Here is a 26,473-nt window from a genome sequence, read left to right on the forward strand (position 1 = left end):
GCCATGATCTCTCGAAGGTTCCAGCAAACCTGTTCTGCTTAGCTGTTCTATCAGTGTCGCTGTGTGTTGTATCAATGATGCCCCCAAAGGAAATGTTTGTTCAGCCTAGCTCCTAAAAATCTCCGGTGAGGCAGTTGCCCCACTGGAGGATGTTTCCTTTAGCATTTACTAGTGAGTTATTTCTAGGCGCATCAAGCAGCGCTACTTCTTACAGACTCGGTGGAGGTTGAGGACAGGCAGAACACAGCTGAGGTTCGGCTCATCCCGCTATCTGTAGCGATAGAGGTTATTGCGTGGTGACAGCCAGAGGCTGTCCTCATCCCCCACTGCACCACGAAGCTTTGACAAGGGCTGTTGGCCTTGGGAACCTGGAGGGGATTTTTTCACAGGTAAAGCGGTGTGACTTTGGGGAGGGAGGTTACCCACAGCCCAACCAGTAACTAAGGTAATTCCCGACTGGGAGAAACTGCCTATCTGCTGAGCTTTCCCTCTGCTGCCTGGGTGGGGATTGGGAGTGATAATAGCTGTAATCCTCACATGTGCCAAAGTGATTAACATGCAGAAAAAACCAGCTGCTCACAAAGATGCATTCAAATCATTTTAATGCACTTCATCCAAGAGGCTACAACAGCATTTTAAACAAGTGCATCAACACCACACAACTGGCTTACGGAAATGCTCGCTGATAGCAGCCGCTCCACAAACCTGCTGTGACTAATAAGGACACACAGACATGGAAAATAGTACAGTCACGTTCACAGAGAGATGGACGAACAAGTCACCTTCTTCCTGTACGGTCATGTCCAGCCTCAATCCTGGAAGAATTTATGCACACATTTAAGTTTTTATTCTTGTACAGTGTAATTACCATTCTTCAAATAACTGAGTTTTGGTTTACCAGCCACATAAACAAAAAGAGACTGATTATACCCCAAAAAATCAAAATTAAAAAAAAAACCCTATGTTTTTTCTATAAGAAAAGTAAAGAAACTGAACAGCTGGTTTGGGGGATGTGCTGTTCCTTAAACTCCCGGAGTTTGTATGCTCCCTGGGCTGCTGGAAAGGCCCTGAACCCACCTCTCCTGCCTCTCCAGCTCGCTTCCACCCACGGTTTCCAGGGGAGCTCTCAGACCAGCCTCCAGCCCCCCGGTACAAATAATCCCCCGATCGCAGCTCTGGGTGGGTGACGCATCCCAGGCGCTGCTCTACCTTAAACAGCACGCTCGGTACAGGAGCGCCGCCGCTGCCGGCAGCTTTCTGACTCTCGCTAATTTTGTGAATCTTGTTAAATGCTTTTTCCCCAGTTGAAAAACATTTATTCACCAAAATATTTCTCAGCCAGAGCTACTCCTGGCAAGATCAAGAGGACTATGTGAGTGTGCAGAGCAATGCACAGGTCTGTGAAGCACTGAGGTCCATCAGCAGGTTTAGTTTTATGAGCACACACGTCAGGTACCAAACATCAACGCATGCATAAATAGTACTTAAAAAAAAAATGAGCTGCCTATGGTTTGCAGTGAATACACGTGCTACGATCAGGGCTGAGTACATCAAACCCCTGCGATCGCGTTAAAACAGGTATGTCCTGCTCCACACATTGAGTTCAGCAAACTTGAGTGTGTGTGTTGTAGCATTTCACCCGCACGGGAGAGGTGGAAGAGATTCTTCTTCACTGTATTAAAAAAAAAAAATAAATAAAGTGCTTGAAAAATGCAAAAAAAGTTTCAGATAAATATAACAGAAGTAATGACTGTGCCGCATTTTAGGCAGGTAAATAATCCATACTGAAGTCAACATCAAATACTGATTTGCCTGAAGTTAAGCCTATACCTAAGCGCTGCAGGAGGACGTCCTAGGCAGGACATAAGGGAATCTATGACTTAAGCCCAGTGTTATACTTTAATGCTGAACCCTGGGCACATAATTAGCACCCCTGGAAGTGCTACTGCTGTGTTTTCAATAAAGATTTAGGTGCTTGCTGGGTTGAGTTTCTCCGCTTGACCTTGCCTTGAGCAAGTCAGGGATTCAGCTCTAACGGAAACAACCCAAAAGCAGTCTCTGTTCCCAGGAAGTGCAACTGTAGTGGTTTTCCCTCCTAAAATCCTTCCGTTAGTTGAAACAAACACTCCCCGACACAACTTTTAAAATACATGCGCCGAATCTACTATCCAACCCGAATTAAATAAACCCTTCCAAGCTACTGCGTGCATTAGAACTTAAATGCAAAGCAAACTTCAGTAGGCTGTTTTCTTCTGTGACTGGTCTCTGGGGGCAGGGATGTACTGTGTCAGAGTCTCCTTATGTCCCTTAGCAGGGGATGTGTGTATTTACAGGAGCTTTCTTCCCGTTGCTCTCCTGGGCCTGTCGTTCACTTGCTGATCCCTTCCTGGAGCGTGGGCTGGGAATCTACCTGCGTGAAGGGAGTCAGCTCCACCGACTCCAGAAGTCCTGCGGCATCAGAAAGGGCCCTTTGCTTTGCACAGGATGAAACTGTAGCACACCACGATAAATCACTTCATTACCTGGTTGTAAGAGACTTCCAGGGCAGTAATTAAAGGGAGACAGGGCAAGCAGAACAAGTAATGGCCGGGTAGTTGCAGATGACTTCCCTAAAATCTTAGCCTCGACGGCAACGGATCTGTGCTCACCTCTCTCCCACCAGCACTCGCAGAGCTTTGGCAATGCGTAAGGACTAGCAAGTAAAAGCGCCTGCTGGGGATGGCTCCCAAATGACAGCGGGTGCTTCTCACCGTACACAAGCCACTTACAAGCAACACACGGTCCAGCACGGACCCTGCCAAGATGCTAGGCAGCAAACACAGGCTCGCGAGTTCCCCAGCGAGACTGTTTCCGTTACACACACTCAATGACATGCAAAATCCGATGCTACCAACAGCGAAAACAAACAAACTTCAGCCAGCCTTTCTGGCCCATCCTGCAGACGCTGCTTTAGCCGCAGCTCCGTCGTGAGGATGGTGCAAACCCATCTCCCCCAGCTTGACGCAAGTCTGGTTTGTCTCCACGTGTGGATTTCTAATGCAAAACCACCAAAACTACATAATAGCACAAAACTTAGATTGCCCCGTGTCCCTGGGGACATCCAGCTTGTTTTTGTCCCGCACCAGGATGGCTTCGTTGCCGTACTGCGAGTACCACATGCTCCGACTCCGGCTCAGGTAAGTGTTGGGGGGGGCCGACTCCAGTTTCTGCTGCTGCTGCTGCCAGATGAGCAGAGAGGTGTCCCTGTACCGCAGCCGGGCGTAGCCCTCGGACAAGGCTTTTTCAGGCAGGGGCACCCTCCCGTTCATTACTTTGTCACTCATCTGCTCAGGGGTAGCTTCAAAGATGAGAGCTCCTTCCCGGCAGCTCCAAAATACGCCCCGCTGGGTCGGTCCAGGTCGACTGCCGCTGCTTTGAGCTCAAGGGAGAACATCCCCAGGGGCACGGCTCTCGGGACCCACGAGCTGTTGGTCGATGTAAGCACCACTCAGGTGAGGGAGTGGGGACGCACGCACCCAAAAATCACAACAGGCAGCCCGGCCTTGCTTAAATAACAAGCCAGGACTTCTGAAAGCTTATCCAGTGGTGATGCCGCTACGTGTTTCATCTCGCAGAAGGACCACACGCACACGAGCTGCTTGTTGTTGAGATTCCATGAAGTATCTCAGCAGGCGTGAGTGGTGACTCCGTGGCGGTGGGCTTGCTCCACAGCCGGGCGGGACGGGCTGAGCGGCTCTGGACGAGTTTTGCTTCCCTGAAGAATGGATCCCAAAGCCGTAGGGCAGACCTGAGAGGTCAGACCTGAGAGATCACCAGTGCCCAGGCCCGTGCACGAATTCTCCACCTGTGCTTCAGGTTGATGCCAGACTGATGGACGGGAGCTCAGTGAGACCAGGGATGCAGGAGAAGATGCTGCCTCCAGCCCCGGTTATGGTGCCCGAGCTGGGGCACCCATCGCCTCCTGGCAGCACCGCTTCAGGGCTTCAACCTGGGGGGGTACGGCGAGGGTCACCCCAAGGCCTGGCAGCGGGGGTCCCTGCCCTGCGAGGGCCCCTTTCCCGGCACCACCGTGCCCCCCACCTCCCGCCCGCCCCCCCAGAACCCCCCGACCCCTTCCACCGGCACCGCACACCCGCCCACGGACCCCCCCCCGGGGCTGCCTGCACCCTCCTGCCCCTGCAGGCACCCCGTGGGGCAGCCCCCACTCCTACGGGACCCCGAGCGCTCCCCCGCGCCCCCCGCCGTGCCCCCCGCCCCGCGCCGGCGCTGCCCGGCCCCACCGTGCTGCGCTGCCCGGCCCGGCCCGGCCCGGCCCGGCCCCGGCGCCGCTCGGCGGAGCAGCCGCGGAGCCGCCTCCGGGCGCGTCACGGCGGGAGGAGCCAGCGCCGCGCCGGGGGGGCCGCGGGTGGGGCGGGCGGCGGCGCGGGGCAGCGCGGCGGGGCTCCCCGAGCGGGGTGCGTGGGTCCGGGGCACGGCAGTGGAGCACCCCGAGTGGGGTGCGTGGGCCCGGGTCACAGCAATGGAGCACCCCGAGGGGGGTGCGTGGGTCCGGGACAGGGCAATGGAGCACCCCGAGTGGGGTGCGTGAGTCTGGGTCACGGCAATGGGGCTCCCCGAGTGGGCTGCGTGGGTCTGGGGCATGGCAGTGGGGCTCCCCGAGCGGGGTGCATGGGTCCGGGTCACGGCAGTGGGGCTCCCCAAGTGGGGTGCATGGGTCCGGGTCACAGCAATGGAGCACCCCGAGCGGGGTGCGTGGGTCTGGGGCACGGCAATGGGGCTCCCCAAGCGGGGTGCGTGGGTCCGGGTCACGGCAGTGGGGCTCCCTGAGTGGGGTGCGTGGGTCCGGAGCATGGCAGTGGGGCTCCCCACGCTGGGTACGTGGGTCCCACGGGTGTCGGCACCCTCTGGGCGCACAGAGCGTTTTAAAGGGACACCCAGCCCTGCGTGTGCTGAGCCCGTGGCATCGTACATGGGAGCACGGGGGCTGAACCGGGGGAGGCTGCTGTTGCCCACCTCGTCCGGCTCTGCCCTCGGGCGCGTGGCTCTCCGTGCTGCTGGAGGTGCCGGGGTGGGTCCCGGCCCTCGACTTTACAGCCAAGGCAGAGCGTGTCTGCCCGGTCTCCTTTCTGGTGGGGGCCTGGTGCATCCCTTTGTGCCGGGAGGGTGCGTGATACCCTTTGTACCCCTTCAGTTTTCTCAGGCTCCCCAGGGACTGCCCGTCCGTGGGCTGAAGGCAGGTAGGGGACGCCTTACGTGTGCTGAGCCTCATGCCACCCTCGCCGTGACGGCCGCAGGGGCACATCTATAGGATGGACTGCGTGGAAAAGGAGCGTGACTGAGCAGCACCTCCTCTACCTCCGCTCATCGTCACTGTCTGCTCCAGTGCGTTTCCTTAGCCTGACTGTCCCCTGGCAAGCACAGTAAGAAATATGGTTTGAAGAGAGCTGTGGGGCTTATTCTTTTCCTGATGATGCTAAATTTAATCTCTCAATCTTCTTATCTCCTGTGAATGCAGCGCCATCTAATCTCCTGTTAAGGATCCGATACACTTATCTCTTGCAGAGCTTCTCGAGGCGCTGCTGCCATTCCGCTTGGCCTTCACGGACACAAGACGCAGTGGTTTACTTCAGTCAGATAGAAGGCACACTGCAGTTCCCCATTCCCAGAAGATTTAGACCAAACTCAAAGAAGAGGGAAGAAAGAAAACAAAGAATAATTGATACACTGTTAAAATGTTTACTATCAGAAATGTCCTGACTTTGCTGCTTAATCCGCATCCTGCTAGCACGGAGGAGCCAGCCCAGGCCCCACCTTGTGGAAGCTGCAGAGCAAAATGCAAAATTTGGTTTAGTGGAACCAGATTTAGGGTTTTTGGCACGGATGAGGTGTCTTGGTCCTCTCTGAAAAATTACCGGTTCTGTTATCATCAAACTGAGAGCGTAACAGAAGAAGCCAGTAAGCGGAGTCATTACGTTGCCAAGATAAGGCAAGAAGAAGGACTGGAAACTGCAGACCTTGGAAAGCCAACAACTGTCTCTGACCGTCCACTTGACCCTTTGCCGTGAGTCCCTGAGACGTCTGCCAACAGGACCCTTCCCAAATAAACCTTGGAAGCAGCAGCAGTGGAACGGATGAGGTGCAACCCCGGTGCCGCCCGGCCGATGGTCAGTTCCTCTCCTCCCTCCTCCAAGGAAATCTCTGTGTCTGCTTTGCTTTCCCTGCGTGCCGCCTTGGGCCTTACCTCTGCTGTAAGACACGGCTGCAGTCCGGGCCTGGGCTGGGCGATTTTCTCCTTACTCAGCTCCTTGGCACTGGGATATGCTTTAGGTCTATTTGATTTTGATGGGAAAGCTGTCGGGGGTGGAGTCCGGTGGAGGAAGGCTGGTTGGTGAGGCTGTCCCGGCAGTGCGATGATGGTGTTGGGAAGAGGATGTTCCTTGTGTTCGGCACAGCTGGGGCATCACGGGCCCCAAAAATGAGACTCTTGCACAGAGAAATGCCCAGGAAAGCGCTGGCTCCGCCTGCTCAGTACCCAGGTTGAAAGCGCTTTTCCAGTAGAGTTGCACTCTCAGACACTACCTTTTTCCAGGATAAACAAAGAATATTTTTGGCTGACTGCTCCCATTGCACCAGTACAAGAAGAGAATCCAGTTCATCCCTCCTGCCAGCATGGAGCTGCACCAGGTTAATTTTCCTGCTCTCCCTTTATACGGCGGCAGGCAGTAACCTACATTGCTGGCTCTTGGAGGTGGCTGCCTGGGGGTAGGGGAGAAGACATGAGCTCTCCTGGCAGGAGTGCAGGGCCGTTAGCAGAGGATAATTGCAGTGACTATTCCAGGGTACAAGTTGTCCGAGCAGGTAGATCAGGTGTTTACAGCAGTAGATGAGCCAGACAGAGAATTATTGCCTGTACCCAGTGAATGTTAGTAGTTTAATACGGCAGCACTTCAATAGTTGTGTGATCTGTCCCTCACTGATGATCAAGGGAGAGCTGCAGCTGAGCAGTGTGTTTGCCAAGTTGTGACTTGCACAGGTTTCCTAAAATAGTTGGTGAAAGGAGGTCACAAAATCTAAGGGCATGATGTAAATGGCACGTAGGCTGCACGGGTAACTGCTGAGAGCTGCTGGCGCTGCCCGCGCTCTGCTGTGACAGCAGCCGTGGCACCTCCTGCTCTGGGGACCCTGGCTCCAGCTGGAGGCAGATGTCCGGGCTGCTGGCAGCCAGCAGCGGCTTTGGGCCAGGCTGGTGCACACTTGGTCTAATCCAGAAGGTGGCAATGGCAATCCATAGACACTGCCTGGCTGGGAAATGGGGATTTCTTGGCGGTGTGGCCCTTGTATTTAAGGGATTTTTTTCAGATGGCTGCTCCAAAGAGGCAGCATGGTGGCTGCTTCTCTGCATGCGCTGACCGGGAAGTCAGCTCTTCTCCCAAGAGCAATACCGAACATTACAGAAAATAAACTTTGCCGTGAAATGTGGCCATTTCCCAGGTGTGTTTTGGTTGATTTGTACAGTACGATCTCCTTACACATGTTTGTGCATTTAAGTTTTCTTCTTTCTCTCTCTTTCTTTCTCGCTCTCTTTCTTTCTCTCTTTCTCTCTTTCTGTCTCTCTCTTCCTTTCTTTCTTTTTGTCTTTTTGTCTGTCTTTCTTTTTGTCTTTCTTTCTTTAATGACTAGTTTTGCCTGTTCTGTGCTGGACTGTGATGTTCCCAAGCAGCTCTGTTACGTTCCCAAAGAGCAGCCGCTTCACCGGCCACGTACCCCCTCACACCCCCTCCGCAAGGGGACCCAGGCTGCGGTGGCTGCCTGCTGCCCTCTGGCAATAGCTGCCTGCCAGTCTCCTTGTATCTAGTCACTGAGACATTTTGGGATGAAAAAGCATCATGTTCCTTCTGTTATTATCTTTCTAGTGCGTTCAGTCACCTCTCAGGCTTCTCTCATGCGAGAAAGTAATAACAGCACATGCAGCGAAGCCCGTTAGCAGCGAGGAGAGGCTCCACGCTCGGTCCCCAGCAGAGGGTAGTGTCAGCCTCTTCGTGCGGTCAGCAGCCTCAGCCCTGGCTGTCTGTCCTTCCCTGGCTGTCTGTCATTCCCTGGCTGTCATTCCCAGCAGTGCCAAGGGGCAGGAAAGGGGAGCACCAGCTCCAGCACAAAATTCAACCTCTTCAATTTATGCTAGCTGCCTTTTAGCCGCAGGTACATCCCCAAAGCAGCGCCCAGGTCCTCTCCATGTTCCCTGTCCCGTTTCAGAACATCTGTATAAGCTGCAACTCGCAGCCCAGCTGTGTGCGTGCTGGATACGTGCTTTTCACTGAGCCTTGCCTTACAGGTTTGGTTTTTTTTTTTTTCCTGCTGTCAAAAATATCTCTGCCATCAGCTGTTTTGATTGTTGCAGAGGTAGGTGAGAAGCGTACTTGCTTCAACACCTCCCACACAGATGCTGGCTTTGCAGCTGCAGTGATTGTTCCTAAGTGTCCAGGGGCCAAGTACGCTTTTTATTACGCAGTAAAAAAGCCAGGCTGTAGCTAGCAGCTTTAATTATACACATATAATAAATTCCTCTGTTGTCCTCTACCTACAGACCTGACCTCACAAGGCAGACTAGTACGGAGTCAACCAAAATTATCCCTGGCAGGACTCCACTCCTTTCAGTAGCCTTGTGATTCCTGCCCAGTGGGTGCTGTTGGAGACCTAGCGGGAGACCAGAAAGAAAAGCTTCAGGAAGAACTAAAAAAAGTGAGACAGATATTCTGAGAAGTCACCTCCGCAGGGTATGGGGAACTGCGGACTGAAATCAGCATGCCCCCCAATACACCCCGGGCGGGGTGTAGCTCTGGCTGTGGCATTGGGGCGTATGGCTGCTGCTCCCTCTCGGATCGTACTGCACTGACCCTGCCCTGCCAGGGGACAGCGGGCACTGCACACAGCCAGACCCGAAACAGATTTGAGTGCCAGCACATTGGGCTAAAAGAAGTGCCGTCTCAAAAAAAAAAAAAAAAAGCCTACCAAACTTCCCTTGGAATATTAAATAATTGTTTTTCATTCTTTGGAGAGACCCTCCTTCCTCCACTGGAAATGAAGGATCATGCCAGTAGAGTCGCTCTTTCTTCTTTATCTCCACTTGGCTACATTTGGAAGAGATTAGCGTTGCATTTGTTTGACATCCAGGTTAATAGCTTCCCTTCGTCCCAGTCTCGGCTTCCGGTTTTGGCTATCTGGAACGCCAGGCTGGAAATTAATCGACAAACTCTGGGGAGAGGATCTCGGAAGAAAACTCAGAACAGATTTGAAAAGAGGCTGTTCTGAACTGTGCTGATTTGGATGGGAGCCACCAGTGAAAATTAGAGATTTTTCAAGAGTTTGCTGCCAAGGAGTTAATGTCTGAGAGTTGAGGGTTTTAATAAATACACTGGTAATTAATTGTAGGAGTTGTCTTCACGTTTGAAAGTCAGGGAATACGATAGCTTGTTTGGGTTAAACATCTCCCCTGCGCTATTTGCAACCCAAACATGAGATGAAGAGGGGGAGCGCACGCTCAGACAAAGCGTGGTCTTGTGTGCGAGGGCAGAGGGAGGGCGAGGAGCCCAGGCTCGGGTCCTGCCTCTGCCCCCGGCTCGGCCAGCCCGTGGGGGTCCCCCGGGCCGGCTGGGGCCGTGCGTGTGCAGGGGCGGCGGGGAGCATGGGGGTCCCTGGGGGGGGACCCCGGCGGCAAAGCAGGGCGCGCAGCGGTGGGGGGAGAGGGCAGCACGGCGGCTCGGCGCCGTTTCCCCGGAACAGGGAGCGAAGGAGCAGCGGCAGGAGGGAGCGAGGGGACACAAAAAGGGGGGGGGGGGGAGGAAAAAAGAAAGAATTGGGAGAACAGCCGAGGCGGCGCGGAGCGCACCCCGCCCCCTGCTCCCCGCCGCGGCCCGGGCTCCCGCAGACAAAGGGGCGGCGGGGGCGGACCGGGAGCTCCTCCCGCCTGCCCGGGGCGGGGGGGGAAACTCGCACCCGCGGCGGCGGCGGCAGCAGCAGCCCCGGCCCCAGCGCCAGCCCCAGCCCCGCAGGTGGGGCCCCGCGGCGGCGGCAAGTTTCCTCGGGGCAGGGGGACCAAGTTGCGCGGGGGCGGCCACGCCGTGCCCGGTTTCGCTGTCCGTCCGTCCGTCCGTCCGTCCGTCTCCTCCCGCCCCGCTTTGTTCCCGGGAGGATGCGGCGCGCCTAGCCCCGGCCCAGGCGGTGGGGCCGCAGCGGGGGCAGGGGCAGCCCTCCGCCGGAAAACTCCGCGCCGCCCCCCTTCCTCCTCCTCCTCCTCCTCCTCCTCCTTCCTCCTCCTCCTCCGCAGAGCCCCGGCGCGGAGCGATGCTTCCCCGGGCGGCGGGCGGCGATGGAGCGGGGCGGTAGCGCGGAGCCGCGGTGCAGAGCAGCCCCCGGGGCAGCCGCCCGCTGCCCCTGAGCGCCGGCGAGGAGGAGGAGGAGGAGGAGGAGGAAGGCCGGGTGTGTGAGCGGGGCGGCGGCCCCGTCGGACCGCGGCCATGGAGGAGTGGCGGCAGTGCGGGCGCTGGCTCATCGACTGCAAAGTTTTGCCCCCCAACCACCGGGTGGTCTGGCCCTCGGCGGTGGTCTTCGACCTGGCGCAGGCGTTGCGGGACGGGGTGCTGCTCTGCCAGCTGCTCCACAACCTCTCCCCCGGCTCCGTCGACCTCAAGGACATCAACTTCAGGCCCCAGATGTCCCAGGTAGGAGGGGAGGGATGGGAGGGGGGGGCCCCCAGGAGCACCCCCTTTCTTGCATGCGGGTGTTGCTCTCGCAAAACTTGGTGGCATGCGTGAAGGCGAGCGGGTTTGGGGAGGGGGTGCGTGGGAGACCGTCGGCTTCAGCCCCCCCGACTGCCCTTCAGCCCCCCCGACTTGAGCTCCCGGTTCCTCGCCGGTCGTGCCCCGGCTGGGGGGGGGGGGAGCAGCGCCGGTGGGAAAAGGCTCTGGGGCGGAGAAGAAACACCCCGGGAAAGAGGGAAACATCCCTCTTTCTGTTTACAGTCATTGCGAAACAAAAGCAAATAATACGGCTAAGAGGAGGAGATGGGATTACTTGGGGATTTTTAACCGGGCACTCGTTCGGCTTTGATGTGCCGGAGGAGCAGGCGGTCCTGGGAGGGTACCGGCCTTCAGGACAAAACTTTGGTCGGGAAGATTAAAAGCAAATAAAAAAACCCCAAACCCCGGTGCTCGGCAAGCCTGTCCCAAGCCCGGTGGGGCAGGGAAGGCGGCCATGCGGTGCCCGTCGTGTCCCCCCCCCAGCCCCGGGCTGCCGGTGCCGAGCCCCGGCCGAGCGGCAGCTGCTCCGGGGCACCGGGTAATTCAGGCCTCGGTTCCGCGACCCCAGCTGCCCCCGGCATGTCCGGCTCCCCCCCTCTGCACCACCTCATCGCGGCTTTCAGGTCTGGGAACTTGAAAGTTTTAGGGCTCCTTCCTTGGAAGTGTTTCCCATTTCTGGTTGTTTTGGTGGAAGCAGGCTTAAACAACTGTAAAAAAAAAAAAAAAAAAAAAATCAGTTCTGGTTGTTTTGGGTTTAAATGCTCTGCTTGTGTTTTTGCAAGCCGAGCTGCGCGATATTTGCATGGGAATTGGGAAGTGAAATCAATTAGAAACAAATGAAATGGGGTACTTGGTCCTCCCTACCCGGCAGCCCCTGTGTTGACAAGAGGACAGTAAACTTGGCTTCTAGTTTTGAACAACAACAGGTTTTATTGGTGAAAGGGAAGGGAAATGTCCTGGTAGCAAGGGCACGCGAGACTCTGTTTAACTTTATTGAAACATTCAAAGATAAATAACGTATAATGTTAACATGAGTTCTGGATGTCTGCTGTGCAAGCACGCTGCTTATCCGGCAAGTGCCTTTCCCTTCTTCCGCCGGAGTTTTGTTCCAGGGCAATGGTGGTTTTTATCTGTTCGGCCTCCTCACCCAGCGAGACGTAACCCTGCGTGCTGGGGGAGCTGCTGCGATTGAGGACAGCCGGTAGCCGAGAGCTCCCCGCGAGGCGTTCAGGCCCGAAACTTGGAGCCGCGCTTTGGGGAGCGAAGTGCGTTTTGCTGCGCGCACGTGAGCGCGAGGACGTCGCCGCTCGCTTGCGGGGTCGGAGACCTTGATCCTGCCAAGCACCGGGGTGGGAAGCCCCAGCCGTATGGTGAAAACCAGCCTGTGTCAGGCTCTTGCGTTGGCGCGAGACTTGCTGGTGCGGAGTAAATAACACGGGTGCCCCTTCCCAGGGTGGAACAACGCTGTGAGATTTCCTCTTAGCTTTCCAGGCTATAAACTGATCAAACTGCCTCGCGTACAAACCGATGTTTCCAAATATAAACTGTCACACTGGAGCTGTAGATGTGCAGGGACTAGTGCTTTCTTAGAACATGCTGAGAATAGCATACTATGCAATTTTTTTTTCTTTTAAGGAAATATTATAGCCCTGCAAACCTCATTTCGGTTCAATATTTGCCCTCCGGGGAATTAAGAATGGGTTTCAAAATGGTAGCTGCGATCTAGGGAAGATCCCCGGGGTAGTGTGGAAAGGAGGCTCTTGCTACCCTTGCCGAGGCGGGTGTTGCTTGTTGGAGGTGAGAGCCTACAGCCCAGCTGCCTTTATTGAAATTGCTTTCTGCCTACCGCACCCGGCTGCTTGCCTGGCTTTAGGGAGGGGAACTGGCTGAATCGGGTGGCTTTGGTGGTCACCTCTGCGAGAACCTGGTTGTCGGAGCGGACCGGCACAGCCTGGCCCAAGCCGAGCCCGCAGGGATGTGCAGAGCCCTCGCCTGGCGTGGGAGTGGATGCTATGGCGAGGCTCAGCTGATGCTTGTCCTCGGCCAGGATGGGACCCAAATCAATCTAGACTTGAGCCTTTATACTTGCTCTTATGTATTTGGTGTTTCGTTGGCAACTCCTGAATTTGGGACTCTGGCTTCTCCCCCGGGGTAGCTGAAGACAGGAGGCATCTTGCTGCTCTTTACCTTCTGTGCATCCGCAGCGCTGGCAACCCGGGCAGGAGAGAGGAAGGGGGTCTGAGCCCAGCCGGGGTGGGGACAAACGTCCCTGCAGTGCCTCAGCCTCGCTGCAGCTATCGGTGAGCGGTTTAGTCTCTCTGGGCCAAATTTCCGAAGAAGAGTGTAGGAACCCATCTGTGTCACACAGCTGGGTGCCTTCAGACACGGGGGTAGGAGGGGTGTGCGAGACGGAGTGTGCCTCGAAACTTCAGAGGTTGTTTTTGATGATAACTGCACATTTTGCCTGACTGGCTGGGCTGGCTAACCAGCCGTCTGCCTTACTACAGAGATGATTTTTTTTATTATTATTCAGTCAAAATGCCAGGGGGCAAGACACTTGTGCTAGACTTGAAACACCCGGTAATATTCTGTCATCCACCTTTCTCAGTGAATTAAGTGGGGTTGTGCAGGTGTGTAATAAGAGACAGATTTTTGCCCGAGGTGAGCATCATTTCAAAGGCCAGAGGTGAAATCGCATCTCTCTGCAAAGAAACGCTTTAAGATCCAGACAGTGTTGTGCGTGTGTTTGCTGAGGTTTTTTTTAATCCCCTTCCATGCTGATTTGTTTTTACGTGCAGCTGTGGAAGGGGTGCTGTGTGGTGAGGTTAGAGCTTCGGGTCCTGTTCGCAGCGCGGTGAGGCTGCAGGGGCTTGTGCTCGCTGCTGTGGAGGGGTGAACCAGTGTCCCCGTCCTCCTAAAACCTTCCCGTGCTTGTTCAGCAGGGAAACCAGGCTGGTGAAATGGCCAGGCTGGCCACACAGCAGTAGTTTACTACTTGATGCTACTACTTGACATTTAAATAAATAGTAAAATAGCTTCGTTAGGCTCTGATCTCAAGTTTGCTTTATTTTCATGCTCAATTCCAGAGCCCCAAGTCCGTTGCTTGGCAGTGCCTGGCAGGGTGGGATGACCCAAAGCTACTGAATCTCCACAGAGACTAACAAAATAAGGAGGAAAAACAAGTCTTGAAGCCCGGCTCTCTTCTGAGAGTTAGTGGACATGAGGCTAGATTTGATGAACCCGGAGTAAAACTTCATTTCTGCTAATTGCTTTTGCTGTAGAGGCCGTTCCTGGAGAGTTGGGACGTGGGATGTGTGTACTTGCCCTTGGTACTTATTGATCATTATGGCTATTACCATGATTGGATTTTAGGGGGTGTAATTCAAGCTGGTTTTCCAGCCAACCGAGACAGTGTGATGCAAAGGGCATCTTCATTTGCAAATGTGGGCAGGTGTAGCACCTCTCAGGCTTGCAGTCCCTGTCCCCTGTGCACAACTCTCAATTCAGCATTTCTCTCCCGTCCCTGTGCGGAGCCGCTTCTCTCCCCGTTCCCCTGTAGCTGGCACGAATTTCCAGTCCTCTGGCACTGTGAGGTACAGCTGCTCTTGCATCCCAAACTCCTTTTGTAAGATGGAGATCTCCGAGCTTTAGATTTTCATCGATAATTATGTTAATCGTAATTGTGTTAAGTCTCTGGTCAAATAAAAGTTAAATGACTCTTCACTTGCGTTTCAGCATGGTGAGGCATAAAAAAATACGTGCAATAAAAAATTGCGTGTTTGGGTGAGGTTAATATTTGATGGTGTGAGTTTTGTGTGTGTGTGTGGGTTGTTTATTTTTTTTGCATTTGCCTTAGATAAAATTAATCCTTCCTGACGGGGACTTGGATGCGTACAGACGTTGGTAGGGATGCTCGGGCGAGACCTGCTGCAGGCAGCTCCCCGCTCGGGCAGCGTGCTTTGCGCAGGCAGGCGTACGGGCAGAGACCTCACGGGGGCTGGATCAGCTGTGCCGGACACCTTTGCAGGTGGGGGATTGATCAGGAATTATCCCTGAAGATGGAAGACTCGGGAGCTGCTTGCAGGGTGCCAGGTCGCTGTCCTTTCTCCGGTGGCATGCTAGCACCCTGGGTTAATTCCCCTGGTGTCTAGCAGACCTGGTTCAACCTCTTGGCACTTGTGATGATGCCATGGAGGGCTATATGGAAACGTGCGCCTCTTGGCAAAGTGTTTGTATCGCAGGTGCCTGAGAAGCAGCGACAGAAAGCGAGCCAGTGTGCAAGGTGCCAACGTGCAACACATCGCCAACGTGTCCGAGGGGTCTCAGCCTGCTCTCTGCCCTCCAGCCCAGCTCCAGGAGCATTTCTGCTCCTAAATCTCTGCAGCTGAAGGAAATGTGGGTTCCTTCAAGGGACAACAGCTAAGAAAAAAGCAGTAACCCCCCCCCGCCCCCCCCAAACTCCTGCCTCGTCTTCCCATTGCCCCTGTCCAAACGCTGCTCTTGTTTCCTTGGCTCTTTGGCAATAATTAGCCAGGGAGAAACTGCAGGAGCGTGACCACCGGTTGCGCTTGAGTCACTGGATAACCTGGGTAGGTCAAACCAGATTCCCAGCTGGTGCCCGGGTCCCTGCCCGAAATGGGACTCGGAAAGCAGCTTTGGTGGAAAGCTGGTGTGAACAGCAGGGGATGGCAGTGGCAGGGTCCTAAGGGTGGCTTCCTGGGGGAGAAAGTGCTGTGTGTCACCAGCCTCCATTACCCTGCACATCCTAACCGTTCTGGCTGTCTGAGCACACTATTGCAGTGTTACCTGCCGTGACGTTGACGTTCCTCCGTGTATTTAGACAGATGGAAATTGGTACCTAGACCCATGCGGTTGTGCACTTCTAGGTCTTGATCGTGTGGTTTGCTGTGAGGCGAGGACTCCTGTTAATATCATGTTGCATTCGTCCTTCCTTAAGATTGGCCTGGACACTGCTGTATATCTTTAAATATCTCCCCCCCCCCGTTTCAAAATCTCCTGGATACTTGAAATGAAGCAGACATATTTAATGTGTGTACTTGTGTGTGCACAGACTTTAAGTTAGCAGTAATGGTCAGCTCATTAAGGATTCTTATTTTGAAGCATATTGACATCTCTCTAGAGATAATCCATCCCAGTCTGCAGCTCCTGGAGGTTTTATTAGGGCTCTTGAGACTGATGAGACACAGCAAACGTAATGGGCATGATGACTTGGCTGCCCACCGCTCGGTTTTGCTCTTATTAAGGAACCACGCAGACAACTGCCTTCCCTCGGCTGATGGGTGCAACGCCTCCACCTGACTGAGCTGTCAGATGGCTTCATGGCTGTTGTTTTTTCTGAAGGGTGGAAATAATTTGATATCAAAGTCCTATTTATTGGTAATGTAGGCACTCATTTGCCATGACAACTGGGAGCAGGTGGTTTGTAGCAACTGCTTCCCCCAGGTATATGGGAGATGAAGGCACGTTGGCGTATTTGGTACCAGTAATTATTCACAAGGCTTTGGGACTTTTTAACGTGCCACTCGAAGGCTTTATAGCTACAATGCTTGTAATTACTTCCATATGTCATGATAGTAGTTAAATATAATTCAGTACTATCAAGAGCTCATTGGGTAGGTGGGTTGTTTGAGCAAGGTCTGTACAACTACTCTCCCATTTACCCTGCTCAGGTCCTCTGGCTTTTTATTTACTCTCTGCTTCTTGAAATTGAGTTCTGTTCCAAAAACGGCTATAAAAAATGGCCTCATTACATATCACTGTTTACTGTGTCTCAGTGACTTCCCGTTCGGATGTGCTGAGCTTTACAAAGGGAAAAAAGGTGCTCTGTCTTGTACGGCCGAACTCGTGAGCGCCTTGTAAATAGGAACCGATTGCAGCCTTTCCTCCCAGCCCTCCTTCTTCATGCCTCCTGCATGTCAAATAGCACCCTAAAACCTTGCGTTAGCCAGAGGTAGTACCCTCTTTTTTGCTGTTTGGCGAGGTTGTAAGATACCACTGAACCTGCAGCTGAAGGCTCATATGTATTCTGTTGGGGCAGAAGAAGGCGGAAAGTGTTAGATGGATCCTGCTGGCTGTGCCAAGAAGCATGAAAAGCAGTGAAAACTTCTTCCCCCCTCCTCCTTGAATGATTGATGAGAGTTAAATACCTGCACTAAATACCTAGCAGGAACAGACTGGAATGAATAGATGCCTTTAAAAACACAAAGCCAAAAAGCCAGTCAATTTGGTCGGTTTTCAAATTGGGCTTGGAAGCTGCCTTCTATCTCAACAGCATGTTGATGAGCTGTAAAAAATGCTTGACTTGTCCATCCTTCTTGGTGGCGGTCCTTCGTGCCGGCTGTACCGCCAAGGGAACGGGGTACCCTGCGGCTTGGTCCCTCCAGGGAGAAGCAGGCAATTTTTCGGCGCTGGCACTTGCTATACTTAACTCCTGTGGCTGTGTTTGAGCGAGGCAGTCGAGTGAGGAATCAGGGCTGTAGAAATTTAGGCTAGATCAAGGAAGGTGAGCGCTGGGGCTGTGGTTATATTGAAGGGTTGAGCATCACCACCTCGCCCGTGCCCGGCGGGATGGTGCTGACCCATCACCCTGCGTCGTGGCTCGTGGGTCTGGGAGCCCCTGGCCGGTGCCGCGGACCCTTTGCTTTCTTCAGCTCATCTGGAGCCAGAAGGGACCCGATTTTTGGCACTGACAGAAATGTTGCTTCAGACTGACCTGAGGGCAAATTTTTGATCTGCTTCTTTGTCCCTTCTTAAAGAGACAACCCCTTCTTTCCAGCGTTTGAGCTTTTTCCCCACAATACTTCTCCATTTGATTTCCCCCAAGCCTGCCTTTAGTAGTATCTCAAATATGCTCATCCCACATGTCCCAGCAGCACGGGCTGGGTCTGCCGGGTGCTCTGGGCAGAGCTGGGGTGGGAGCACCAGGATCCCATCGATTCAGGGCGCAGTGCAAATGAGGGGGTGCAGGGCTTGCTGCACATGTGAAGGGTGCGTGTTGGGGTGGAGAGGACTAAGGTGGAGGGATGGTGGAGCTGGGTAAGTACACTGAGCTTGGCAACACCTCTAAAAAGTGAAGTCTGTCTCTGCTTTGATTTTTTTAAAGCATGGATCCACCTTCTTTGAGTTGCACACAGCTTCCCCCCCCTTCTTCCTCACATCAGTTGGATCCCTTGGACTCTCAGCGATCTTAAGATTGAGTCCCCATGGTTGCTCTCCTAGCAATCAGCACAGCTGCCCGCATCTCTGATCCCACCCAAAGACTTGCTTGGTGTCCCATCAGGGTGACCTGCCCTCGTGTTAGTGCTGAGCCCACCTCTCTGCCCAGCTGCCCGTGCACGCCCCGGGACCCGGTGCGGCTTTGGTGAGCGCTGGCCCCAGGCAAAGCCTGGTCTTGTCCCTGCTGCCAGCCTGCAGTGAGTCACCCCCAGCTCTCCTCTCGTTATTAGCCCCAGGGCTCTAATTTGGGCCTGTCCTGTCTAATTTGGGGTAACTCGTGTGTTGCTGTGCAGCAGCCTCCTGGGTTCACCTGCCACCCCCGTGACGTGTCCTGCTTATTCGAAGCTGTGTGCCCTCCGATGCTCTTTTTATAAGGAGGGGGAAGGACTTTCTTTTTCAGGGCAACTATTACAGTCTGCACTTGACAACTTCAAACTCGGCATTAATGAAATTACTTTTCCCAGTGTTGTATTTCCCCTTCAAGAAAAAGCCTTGGAAAAAGGTCTGTTTGTAATAAAACTGACTTTTTTTTTTCCCCCCGCTTATGTTTTCTTTGGTTGCAGCTCAGGGCTGTGCTTCATCCGATGACACAACTCGAATGCGACCACTCCTTGCCCTCCACCCTCCATCGTGGCCTGGAGCCTCCCGTGCCTGCAGCACCGGGGCAGGCAGGGCTGGGGCTCTCCTGCCTGGCTGCAGTTCAGTGCAGGTGGAGGTTGGCCAAACCGGCAAGCAAAGTACGTAGCTGCGTGCATAACAAAACTGTCCTGCTTGAGCACCCGCTCGCCGGGTCTCCTATAGCTTGGGTTTATCGGTGACCTTGCAACTGCTGAGCCCTGTGATTGTGATCTGCTTATTCTCAGTACATGGGTGTTTTGTACTGCTGCTGCTTCTGGGAATATTTGACTGGGATGCCACTCTGGACTAGCTCAGACCTGTTGGGTCCAGTCCGTGTTAATGGTAAGGTTTAGCTAAGATGTCCTAACTTGAAAGGTTTTCACAGGGGTACATCTGTAACGGGTAATTGGACCATCTGAGTCCTCTCCTCTTGTGTCGGAGAGCGTTCTTGCTCTAGCAAAAGCCAGAAGGACTCCACCGTAGAAAGAATTGGAAAAAATACGGGTGCAGATGGGTCAGGTTGCTAATCTGTGTGTAGGCTCAAAGCCCTGTTGCGCTTTAAAAAAACAAATTAAAAAAAAAATCAGTTATCCTCAGGAGAAGTCACTGAAGGTAGTAGTATGTTGGCCATCAAATTTCCCAGCCTGCCTAACAAGTCCTGCAGAACATGTTTTGGAACATCTCTAGTTTTGAGAGCCCTTTTCTTCTGAAGTCCCCGAAGCAGTCATTTCCACCTGATGTGAGGGCTGCGAGCCCTGCCCGTCACAGAGCACAGGACAAAGGATGCCGCCTGCCCATCGTCTCTCTTCCGCCCAACGTGCGCCGTTGCTTGGGTGGCAAGAGGTAACACGAAATCTGTTCTTCTTGTTTCGTAACCTGTGGGCCTGCCCCGTCTGGACAGCAAGGATTCAGCTGGAAGGTCCTCCTTCGCCTCCTTGGAAAGCCACCAGCCTGAGTCATATCCTGACTCGCTCTGCTCGTTTGGCTCCTCGGTGGTGTCATCTAGCGAACTCCCCGTCAGTAGACTCTGTAACGTTGCCCGTGATAGAGACCCAGTTGTAAATCAGCTTTTATTTGCTGTGATGCCGCCTGACTTCTCAGGATTGAATTTTCCAGGCTTGCCGGACCTGGGGAGCATCTCCCATCTTGCATGGTGCCCTGCACACCCTTTTTGGGAGCGGTGTGGGCTCCGTGCTCTCCCGGTCCGTGCTGACGGCTGACCGGGTGGCGAACCTGGTTCGGCAAAGGGAGATGCTGACGGCTGCCTTCGCATGGGATGAGAGTGGCGGTGGCAAGGTCGGGAGGGATTCACGCCTCTCCGGGGCGTGCAGTCCTCCGTTTGGCAGCGAGCTTCGTGCCGTGCCCCAGCTCCATCAGAGACTGTGGCATTGGGCAGCTGCCTGCGCTTGCCTGCGTCGGGGCCTTAGCTCTGCCTGCAAACGAGTGGGGTTTGATAAATGGGGAGAGGGGGAAGGTTAAAAGGTTCCCATAGAGGAAATTTGCTCTTTCTCTTCAAGCATACGCTTTAATACTGATGGAGGGGGGAGTAAATTGGCCCTTTTATAGCATTCATATCTTTTGTTGTGTTTTATAGTGGTTTACAGCTAAATGGAACATCTGGTATTTGAAAGGCGCTGAGGAGGGAACAGAGGAGGCTTGTAGATCAAGAAGGGGAGGAGCGGGAGAAGTGATTTGTGTTTGCTGCTGCAAACACAGAATTATCTGTGAAATCCGCTGAACTCATGTGCATGACGAAAGTATTCGGCTGTGTGGAAAACAAACGTACGCCCGAGCCGTGAGCAGCCAGGAGCACGGCGTCCCCCTCGCTCTGCCGCAAAGCTGGTGCAGGGCGAGACCTGCAGAAGGGACGAGCTCTGCGGTCTGTGTGGGAAAGCCCCATGGCCGTGCCTTGTGCAGGACTCGTCGGCATGTCCTGGCTGAGCACGCGTCCCCCAGCCCGCTCTGAAGCAAGATGTGCTGTGTAAACTGGTTTTGCTTTCTAGGACAGGCTGTTTGGCTCCTTTGGGTTTATCGGGTACTTGGAGTGTTCACAGCTGGGCTGGGAGCATCCGAGTTCATGCACGGATACAGGTTTTCCCTAAAGCAGAGCCCTGTTCCTGAGAGGTTGGGCTCGTCTCTGTGGCAGAACCAACAAGAATGGGAGAGAGAGAGAGATACGTAATGGGAGATACAATTTTTTTTTTTTTTAAAAAAAAAACAAACTTCTGGAGTGCGTTAAACACTGGAAATCCCAGGCTGAATGGCATGTCCCCAGGACAGGAAATGTGTACAGCACCGGGGCCAGACTTGTGTGCATATCAAGACCCTTTGTATTTATGGGAAGTGCTTTCTCATGTGAGCGATCTTCCGAGAAAGTCACTCATAAGCCTCAGAGAGGGGAGGAGGGGAAAAAAAAAAAAAAAGACAAGTCTCATGTTAGCTGTGGGAGAATTGTGACTTTAAACAGAAAATAAAACAAAAACTTTTCTAGTAAACCCAATATGTTACTTTGAAGAGTTTTATGCTTCCCCCCCTGCCTTGTAGATCAACTCCTACGTCTCTCTTCGAATGCTGCTGCAGGGTTTGGGCTGTTTCCCGGGAATTGCTGCTGGAGCAGCAGCTGCTCAGCACAGCGTGGCTCCGGGCGGGCGCACTGGACGCAGGGCTTTCCTTCGATGCCTCTTCTGTAAGTGGATGCTTGCTCTGCACACTGAGACGTGGCTTCGTAACTGGTGATCCGGGCACCAAACTAAGTGGTGTTGGGCAGAGCCCGCAAGGTCTCGAGCAGGATGGCCACGGTGATTGCTGAGCTCTGTTTTTTTGGGGACTAAGCATCATCCTGGTGCTGGTGGCAGCCTGCGGCTTCCAGCTCTCAGGTGATGCTTGTGGGACCAACTGGGGTGTCTGCTCCTGGGGAGATGTGCAATCTTGCAGATGGACGTAGGTGTCTTTTAGCAAAATTGTCAGTTTTCAAGCAACAAAATAGACCTAAGAACTTAATATTGCCAAGGCGTTGGGAGCGCGGAGCCAGCCAGGATGGCAGCGAGCAGCCTGGGAGGAAAGCTGGGTGTCGTCCGCCTGCCCAGCTCCGGGCTCCCTCCAAAAGGGCGGATTTTTCTGTGCAAAGTTGCAGGATGTGAAATGCGAGCGTTGCTCTGAGGTTTGCCGACTTGCCCTGTCTGGCCGGACCGGTCTGTGTCGGGAGCTGGTATTCCCAGGGAGGTGTCCCTGCACCCCCTGCCCCTCCTCATCCCTCCCAGTGGCTGCGATTCACCCAGCATCTCACTGCGTAGGTCATCTTTTGTTCGTGAAACCAACTGGAGATGCAGGAGAATGTATTACTTGAGTGCAAATATTTTTACATAGAACTGGAGTTTTTGATGGGCCTTCTGAAAGAACTTAAAAAAATAATCTAGGGTCTTGCCAGATGGGAATCATCCTGCCCTCTGCATTTTCACATTAACAGTGATGAGGGCTGGGTGCTGGGTCACATTGCAGATCTGTTATCTAACTTTAACCCTTTCTTGTACATCAGTTTTGCTTTCTCCAGCGGCCAGGGGTAGGGATGTTCATGTCGATGGAGCTAGGACGTTTTCAAGGGGCTTCCCGGCTTTAATCGCTGCCGCTTCCCCCCTGCTTTGCCTGGCATCTTTCTGCATGATGCAATCGGTGTCACCCCGATGAGACCTTAGTCTGAGATACAGCAAACCTGGTCAAATGTCCTGAGCTATCGGCAGCAAAACCTGTTCCTTGCAACGTGGTCGGTGGCTGGGAGGCCGGTGAAGGAGGAGCGATGCAGCCGTGATAAAGCAGCCCTGGCTGGGAAGGGCGAGCGGGGCCGTACAGGCTTTGCTCGTCCCTTGCTGGGAGGCTTTGCAGCCTCTGCGTGTGCAGGTGCATGTTGCCAAGCTTTACCCACATGGAGGAACATTTAAACACTTTTTTCTTAGAGGTGACAAAAGTTAGACGTAAATTTTCCCTTGTATTGACAGCTCGGTTATCTCAGGAAGGATAATGAGGAAGCTTTAATGAAGCTACAGTATCTGCTGGAGAGTGGGGTTTTTAGCCAGGTTGTCGCAAGAAGCATTTCTAATTAGAGAGAGATTTAATTCCAGATTTTTGTCGTTCGCCCCCCTCCTCTTCCCTCTTAATTATATTTGCTAACGTGTTTAACAGCTTTCCCTTCAGAAAAGAACAATTTATTCAAAGGTCATAAATAGATTCTGGCATTAATTACTCCAGGAGCCACACTGGGCTGCACTGGAGAAATCAACTCCATGGGGAATGCTAAACCTTTCACAGTTAGATTTATCTGTGGTTGAAATGACTTTGTTTGCACACACTCCCCTCAACAAAGACAGAAACCCCCTCAAAAAAAAAAAAAAAAAGGTTATTGCATCCACATTTGTACCCAGGTTTTTAAAACCCGTGGGGATCTTGCAGTTAATTTCCCCGAGTTTTTGGAACAAGCCTGGAAATCACATCTTCTCCCTTGATCTCTCCATCTTTGTTTTACAACATTGGGGGGTATTTTTATCAATTAATTTTTAATGCTGTCATTGCTACTGATCATTTGGGGTGCTGCGACGGAGAAGCGGCAATCTCTAGCTGCAGGGAGAGCAGAGCCTGGTCCGCCTTGCTGACCGTGCTGCTGCCAGGGACCACCGGCCGCCGCGGCAGAAGGACGGGGCTGAGCCGTCCCCCTCGGTGCTCAACGCCCCGCAACAAACCCTCAGCCTGGTGCCCAGATTAGGTTAATAGTTTTTTGTAACCTCCAGATTTTGGAGCGGCTGTAACATCTGTTCCGAGTGATAATAAAGCAGTGCTGAGGGGGAATTAGCATACAGCTGCCGGGGTGGGTGAAAGTCTCTATAGAAAAAAAAAAAAAAAAGAATTTATTGATGGAAGATGAAGCCTCATTGCATTTTCATAGTTCCTGGTGATTTTGGCAGTGTGGGCAAAATCTGTTCCTTTGCAATGGGAAAGGACGGTGCTGTGATATAGGACTGTGATGTACATGTAAGACTCAAGTGTCCTTTGTTTTATTGTTTCAGCCCTCGCCCAAAGCCAAGAGTACTTCTGCCTGCTTTGGGTTCTTTTTGAACATTTCTCTGGCATGGTTAAATCTGCCAGATGAGTCCTATTGCCTGGGTGGAGCTGGGCTCACTGTGTGTGGGTGAATATTTAATATCTGCTGGAAATAGCTCTGCTTTCCTGGATGGAGGATGCTCTGGATCCAGAGCCAAAGCATCTCTCGGTGGGCTCTCGTGGTGTGGGGTAGCTTGGCTCTGTTTTTTTAGGCTTCCACCTCTGTGCGGAGCTGTGGTTTGGCTCGCACCTCTCTGCCTGCTGAGCTTGTTGGGGTGCGTGGAGCTGGTCCTCGCCATTAAACCAGCGAGAGGAGAGAAGCGAGCCTGGGTGGACCCACAAAGCAGGAGATGAGCTCACCTGGCTGGAGACCGAGCAGATGTGCGTTACCCCTGCGCTTCCCTCCCTGCCTCTGTGCTGTTCGCAGCTACTTGGAATGCAGGGGGGGTATTTCATGAAACAGCAGCTCCGTCGCGGCTGGAGCAGATGCGGAGACAAAGAGGAGCGGCGGCGGCTGCTCGGGGTGGAGTGGGGAGGGGGTCCCTGGCGAGACCAGTGGGTATGTGGTACCCAAACTGCCTGCGATGCCTTAGCCCGTCCTGCCGAGCATCTGGGGGTTGTTAATAAAGCTCGTCTTGTTGTAACTTGGCTCTCGCTGGGGTCATCAGGAGGTGCAGGTCTGCGTCGGCGCTGCCGGGGCACGCTCGCCTGAGCTGGTTCCTCTCCATCCCTCATCAGTCCCGGGGATCGGGATCCTGCTTGCTCGCTGTCTCTCCCGGGCAGGTATCTGACCTGCAGCTTTGAGCTACCAGCAGGTATCAGCAGTGTTGTTAAGTATTTCTATGACGTTTCTTCCCTGGTGTTTTTCCGGAGGACCCAGCTTCGGGAGTCCTGTGATGTGAGAATTTAATTTTTCCTTAAGGGAAGACAGACAAACAGGCGTGGAAGTTGTTGCTTTCATTACTTTGGGGAAATGCATGAAAACACGATTGAAGTGCTCTCTGAAGCCTCATAGACTTGAAAGCAAATTTAAAATACCCAAGTTTTAAAATTTATAAAGCAGAATGATTACTGACGAATAAGTAGGTGATATTCTGAATTTCCCTCCTTGTAAAACAATTAAAAAAATAAACCCCAAACCAACACACGTTCAGCTTTGGGCTCCACCAACAAAAGCTGACTAAGTGAATAGTATTATCTTTTACATATGTGGAGAAAACTAATCTTAAGCATCGTTAAACGTCTGGTTTAACTGGGTGTAAATAAAAGGAGCGAGAGTAAAACTCCAAGAGGTGTAAAGCAGCCTCATAATTCCACAGGGGCAGAGAGGAACTTGCCAAAGATGAGGCTGTGTGTTTGCATGGGTATTAAACCTCCTGAGCCAGGACAGAGGGAAGGCCTTCTCCCCTGTAGCCACCAGGTTTTGCATGTTCATGTCCTAGGGATGAGAAGAAAAGCTGTGTTTCGCCGAGCACTGCTCTCGTGCAGACGTGGGAGGAGGAACTGCTCGAATCCCCTTTGAGGGTTGTTTTTTTCCCTTATGATTTGGAGGGGTTTTTGAGACTGCTCTCCTAATAACAGTGTCATGGTGTGAAGATCCTGTATAATAAAGACGAGGCATCAGGTAGTGTTATTGCTGCATAGAAACCCGTTATTCACCCAAGCAGGGCTGTTATTAGTCTGATTCCGGTAGCGCAGTGGCAGGAGCAGAAGGAGCTCCCTTTGACAGAGCACAGGAGGGAACTGGAGACAAAAAGGGGTATTTAACTTGTCTCTGTGCTCAAGGTAACTTAATAACTGCTTAGTTTTGTCTTTGTCATGTTAGCAGCCAGGCTTTGTCATGTATTTGAGTGCTGAAGAATAAATGTAGAACTTCTCCTCCCTCCGCCCACTTAGCGTTTTACTCAAAAATTGGAAAAAATGCCTTTTGGCGATGGTTGGCCATCCCGCCCTGCAGCCCCGAGTCACGCAGGGGCGAGAGCGGCGAAACTTTCTGGCTGATTTCTTTCTTTGGGGTTTAATGTTTTCAGAGTCCGTTAGGCTGGAGATACATTTCAGTTTCTCAGCTTCCCACCCTGTTCTCCTTGGCTCTCGGACATCCTCGCGGCCGCGCTCTGGGAGATCGCAGGGTAACGAGGACTGACGAGCTGGAGCCGATGTGCAGCCCAGGGTTTGCATCGCTGCTGCGGCTCCAAGCTCTCTCCCCGGGTGTTTTGGCATCATTATTCCTGTTGTTCTTTGGGAAAAAACTTTTGCAGAACTTTTCTGTGGGTGGCTTACAAAAAAAAAAAAAAAGCTTGCATGCAAAAATGAGGTGTCGGTAATACAGTTCTGTGGGTTTTAGGCAACCATTTAAAAAAAAAAAAAAAAAAGACAGCACTCGGTTACCACTGCGGGATTGTCTGTGCGCTGTGGGCTGCTTCCAGACCCTGGTTCTGTAGGAATCTCCTTTAGCAGTGGACGTGAATGCTGAAAAAAATCCCCAGACAGTTAGATGTTGTTTGCATTACTTTTTATTAACTCATGGATGCTCAGGTCCAACCTCCAGTTTGTACCGGGCCCTTTGCAAACAGGGGCCCTAATCCTGAGCAACAGGTTATCCAGATAATTCGGGAATACAAAGCACTGAAATCTCCTTATTATAGCTGAGAAGAACCATGGGGCAGAGTGGCTCGCCGCCCCTCTGCCTTGACAGTGTTTGGAGGAGGGGGCAGATGGGCTGTGATTTCTGGAAT

At 53.1% G+C, this 26,473-nt stretch overlaps 2 protein-coding genes across 10 annotated transcripts in view; one reads left to right on the forward strand and one right to left on the reverse strand.

Moving 5' to 3' along the window:
• Nucleotides 1-594: 594 nt before the first annotated feature.
• BRD3OS (BRD3 opposite strand) lies at nt 595-4,358 on the reverse strand. 7 transcript variants are annotated; one of them, XR_012045710.1, is made up of 3 exons: nt 4,281-4,358; nt 2,769-3,988; nt 595-815 (listed from the first exon to the last, which is right to left on the reverse strand). XR_012045710.1 is itself a non-coding variant. In XM_072883314.1 (2 exons), exon 2 carries the CDS (start codon nt 3,321-3,323, stop codon nt 3,054-3,056), a length of 270 nt encoding a protein of 89 aa, XP_072739415.1. In that variant the 5' UTR covers nt 3,324-3,988; nt 4,281-4,358; the 3' UTR covers nt 595-3,053. The 7 variants fall into 7 exon arrangements, 1 of the variants encoding a protein (XP_072739415.1); XR_012045709.1 differs by having other exon boundaries at nt 2,649-3,988; XR_012045708.1 differs by having other exon boundaries at nt 2,523-3,988.
• A 5,607-nt stretch (nt 4,359-9,965) lies between these two features.
• VAV2 (vav guanine nucleotide exchange factor 2) overlaps nt 9,966-26,473 on the forward strand; it is a 154,504-nt gene continuing 137,996 nt past the window's right edge. Inside the window, exon 1 of one of the 3 annotated variants that reach the window (XM_072882764.1) lies at nt 9,966-10,718. In XM_072882764.1, the coding sequence (XP_072738865.1) occupies nt 10,515-10,718 (204 nt within the window). In that variant the 5' untranslated portion in view covers nt 9,966-10,514. The remainder of the gene's footprint in view (nt 10,719-26,473) is intronic. The other 2 variants (XM_072882763.1, XM_072882762.1) reach the window with 2 other exon arrangements.

Source organism: Ciconia boyciana, chromosome 18 (assembly GCF_034638445.1).
Source record: "Ciconia boyciana chromosome 18, ASM3463844v1, whole genome shotgun sequence".
In the NCBI taxonomy this organism is placed as follows: Eukaryota; Metazoa; Chordata; class Aves; order Ciconiiformes; family Ciconiidae; genus Ciconia; species Ciconia boyciana.

Coding starts and splice junctions, on each gene's coding strand:
- BRD3OS (XM_072883314.1), bottom strand. CDS start 3,323: ATGAGTGACAAAGTAATGAACGGGAGGGTGCCCCTGCCTGAAAAAGCC.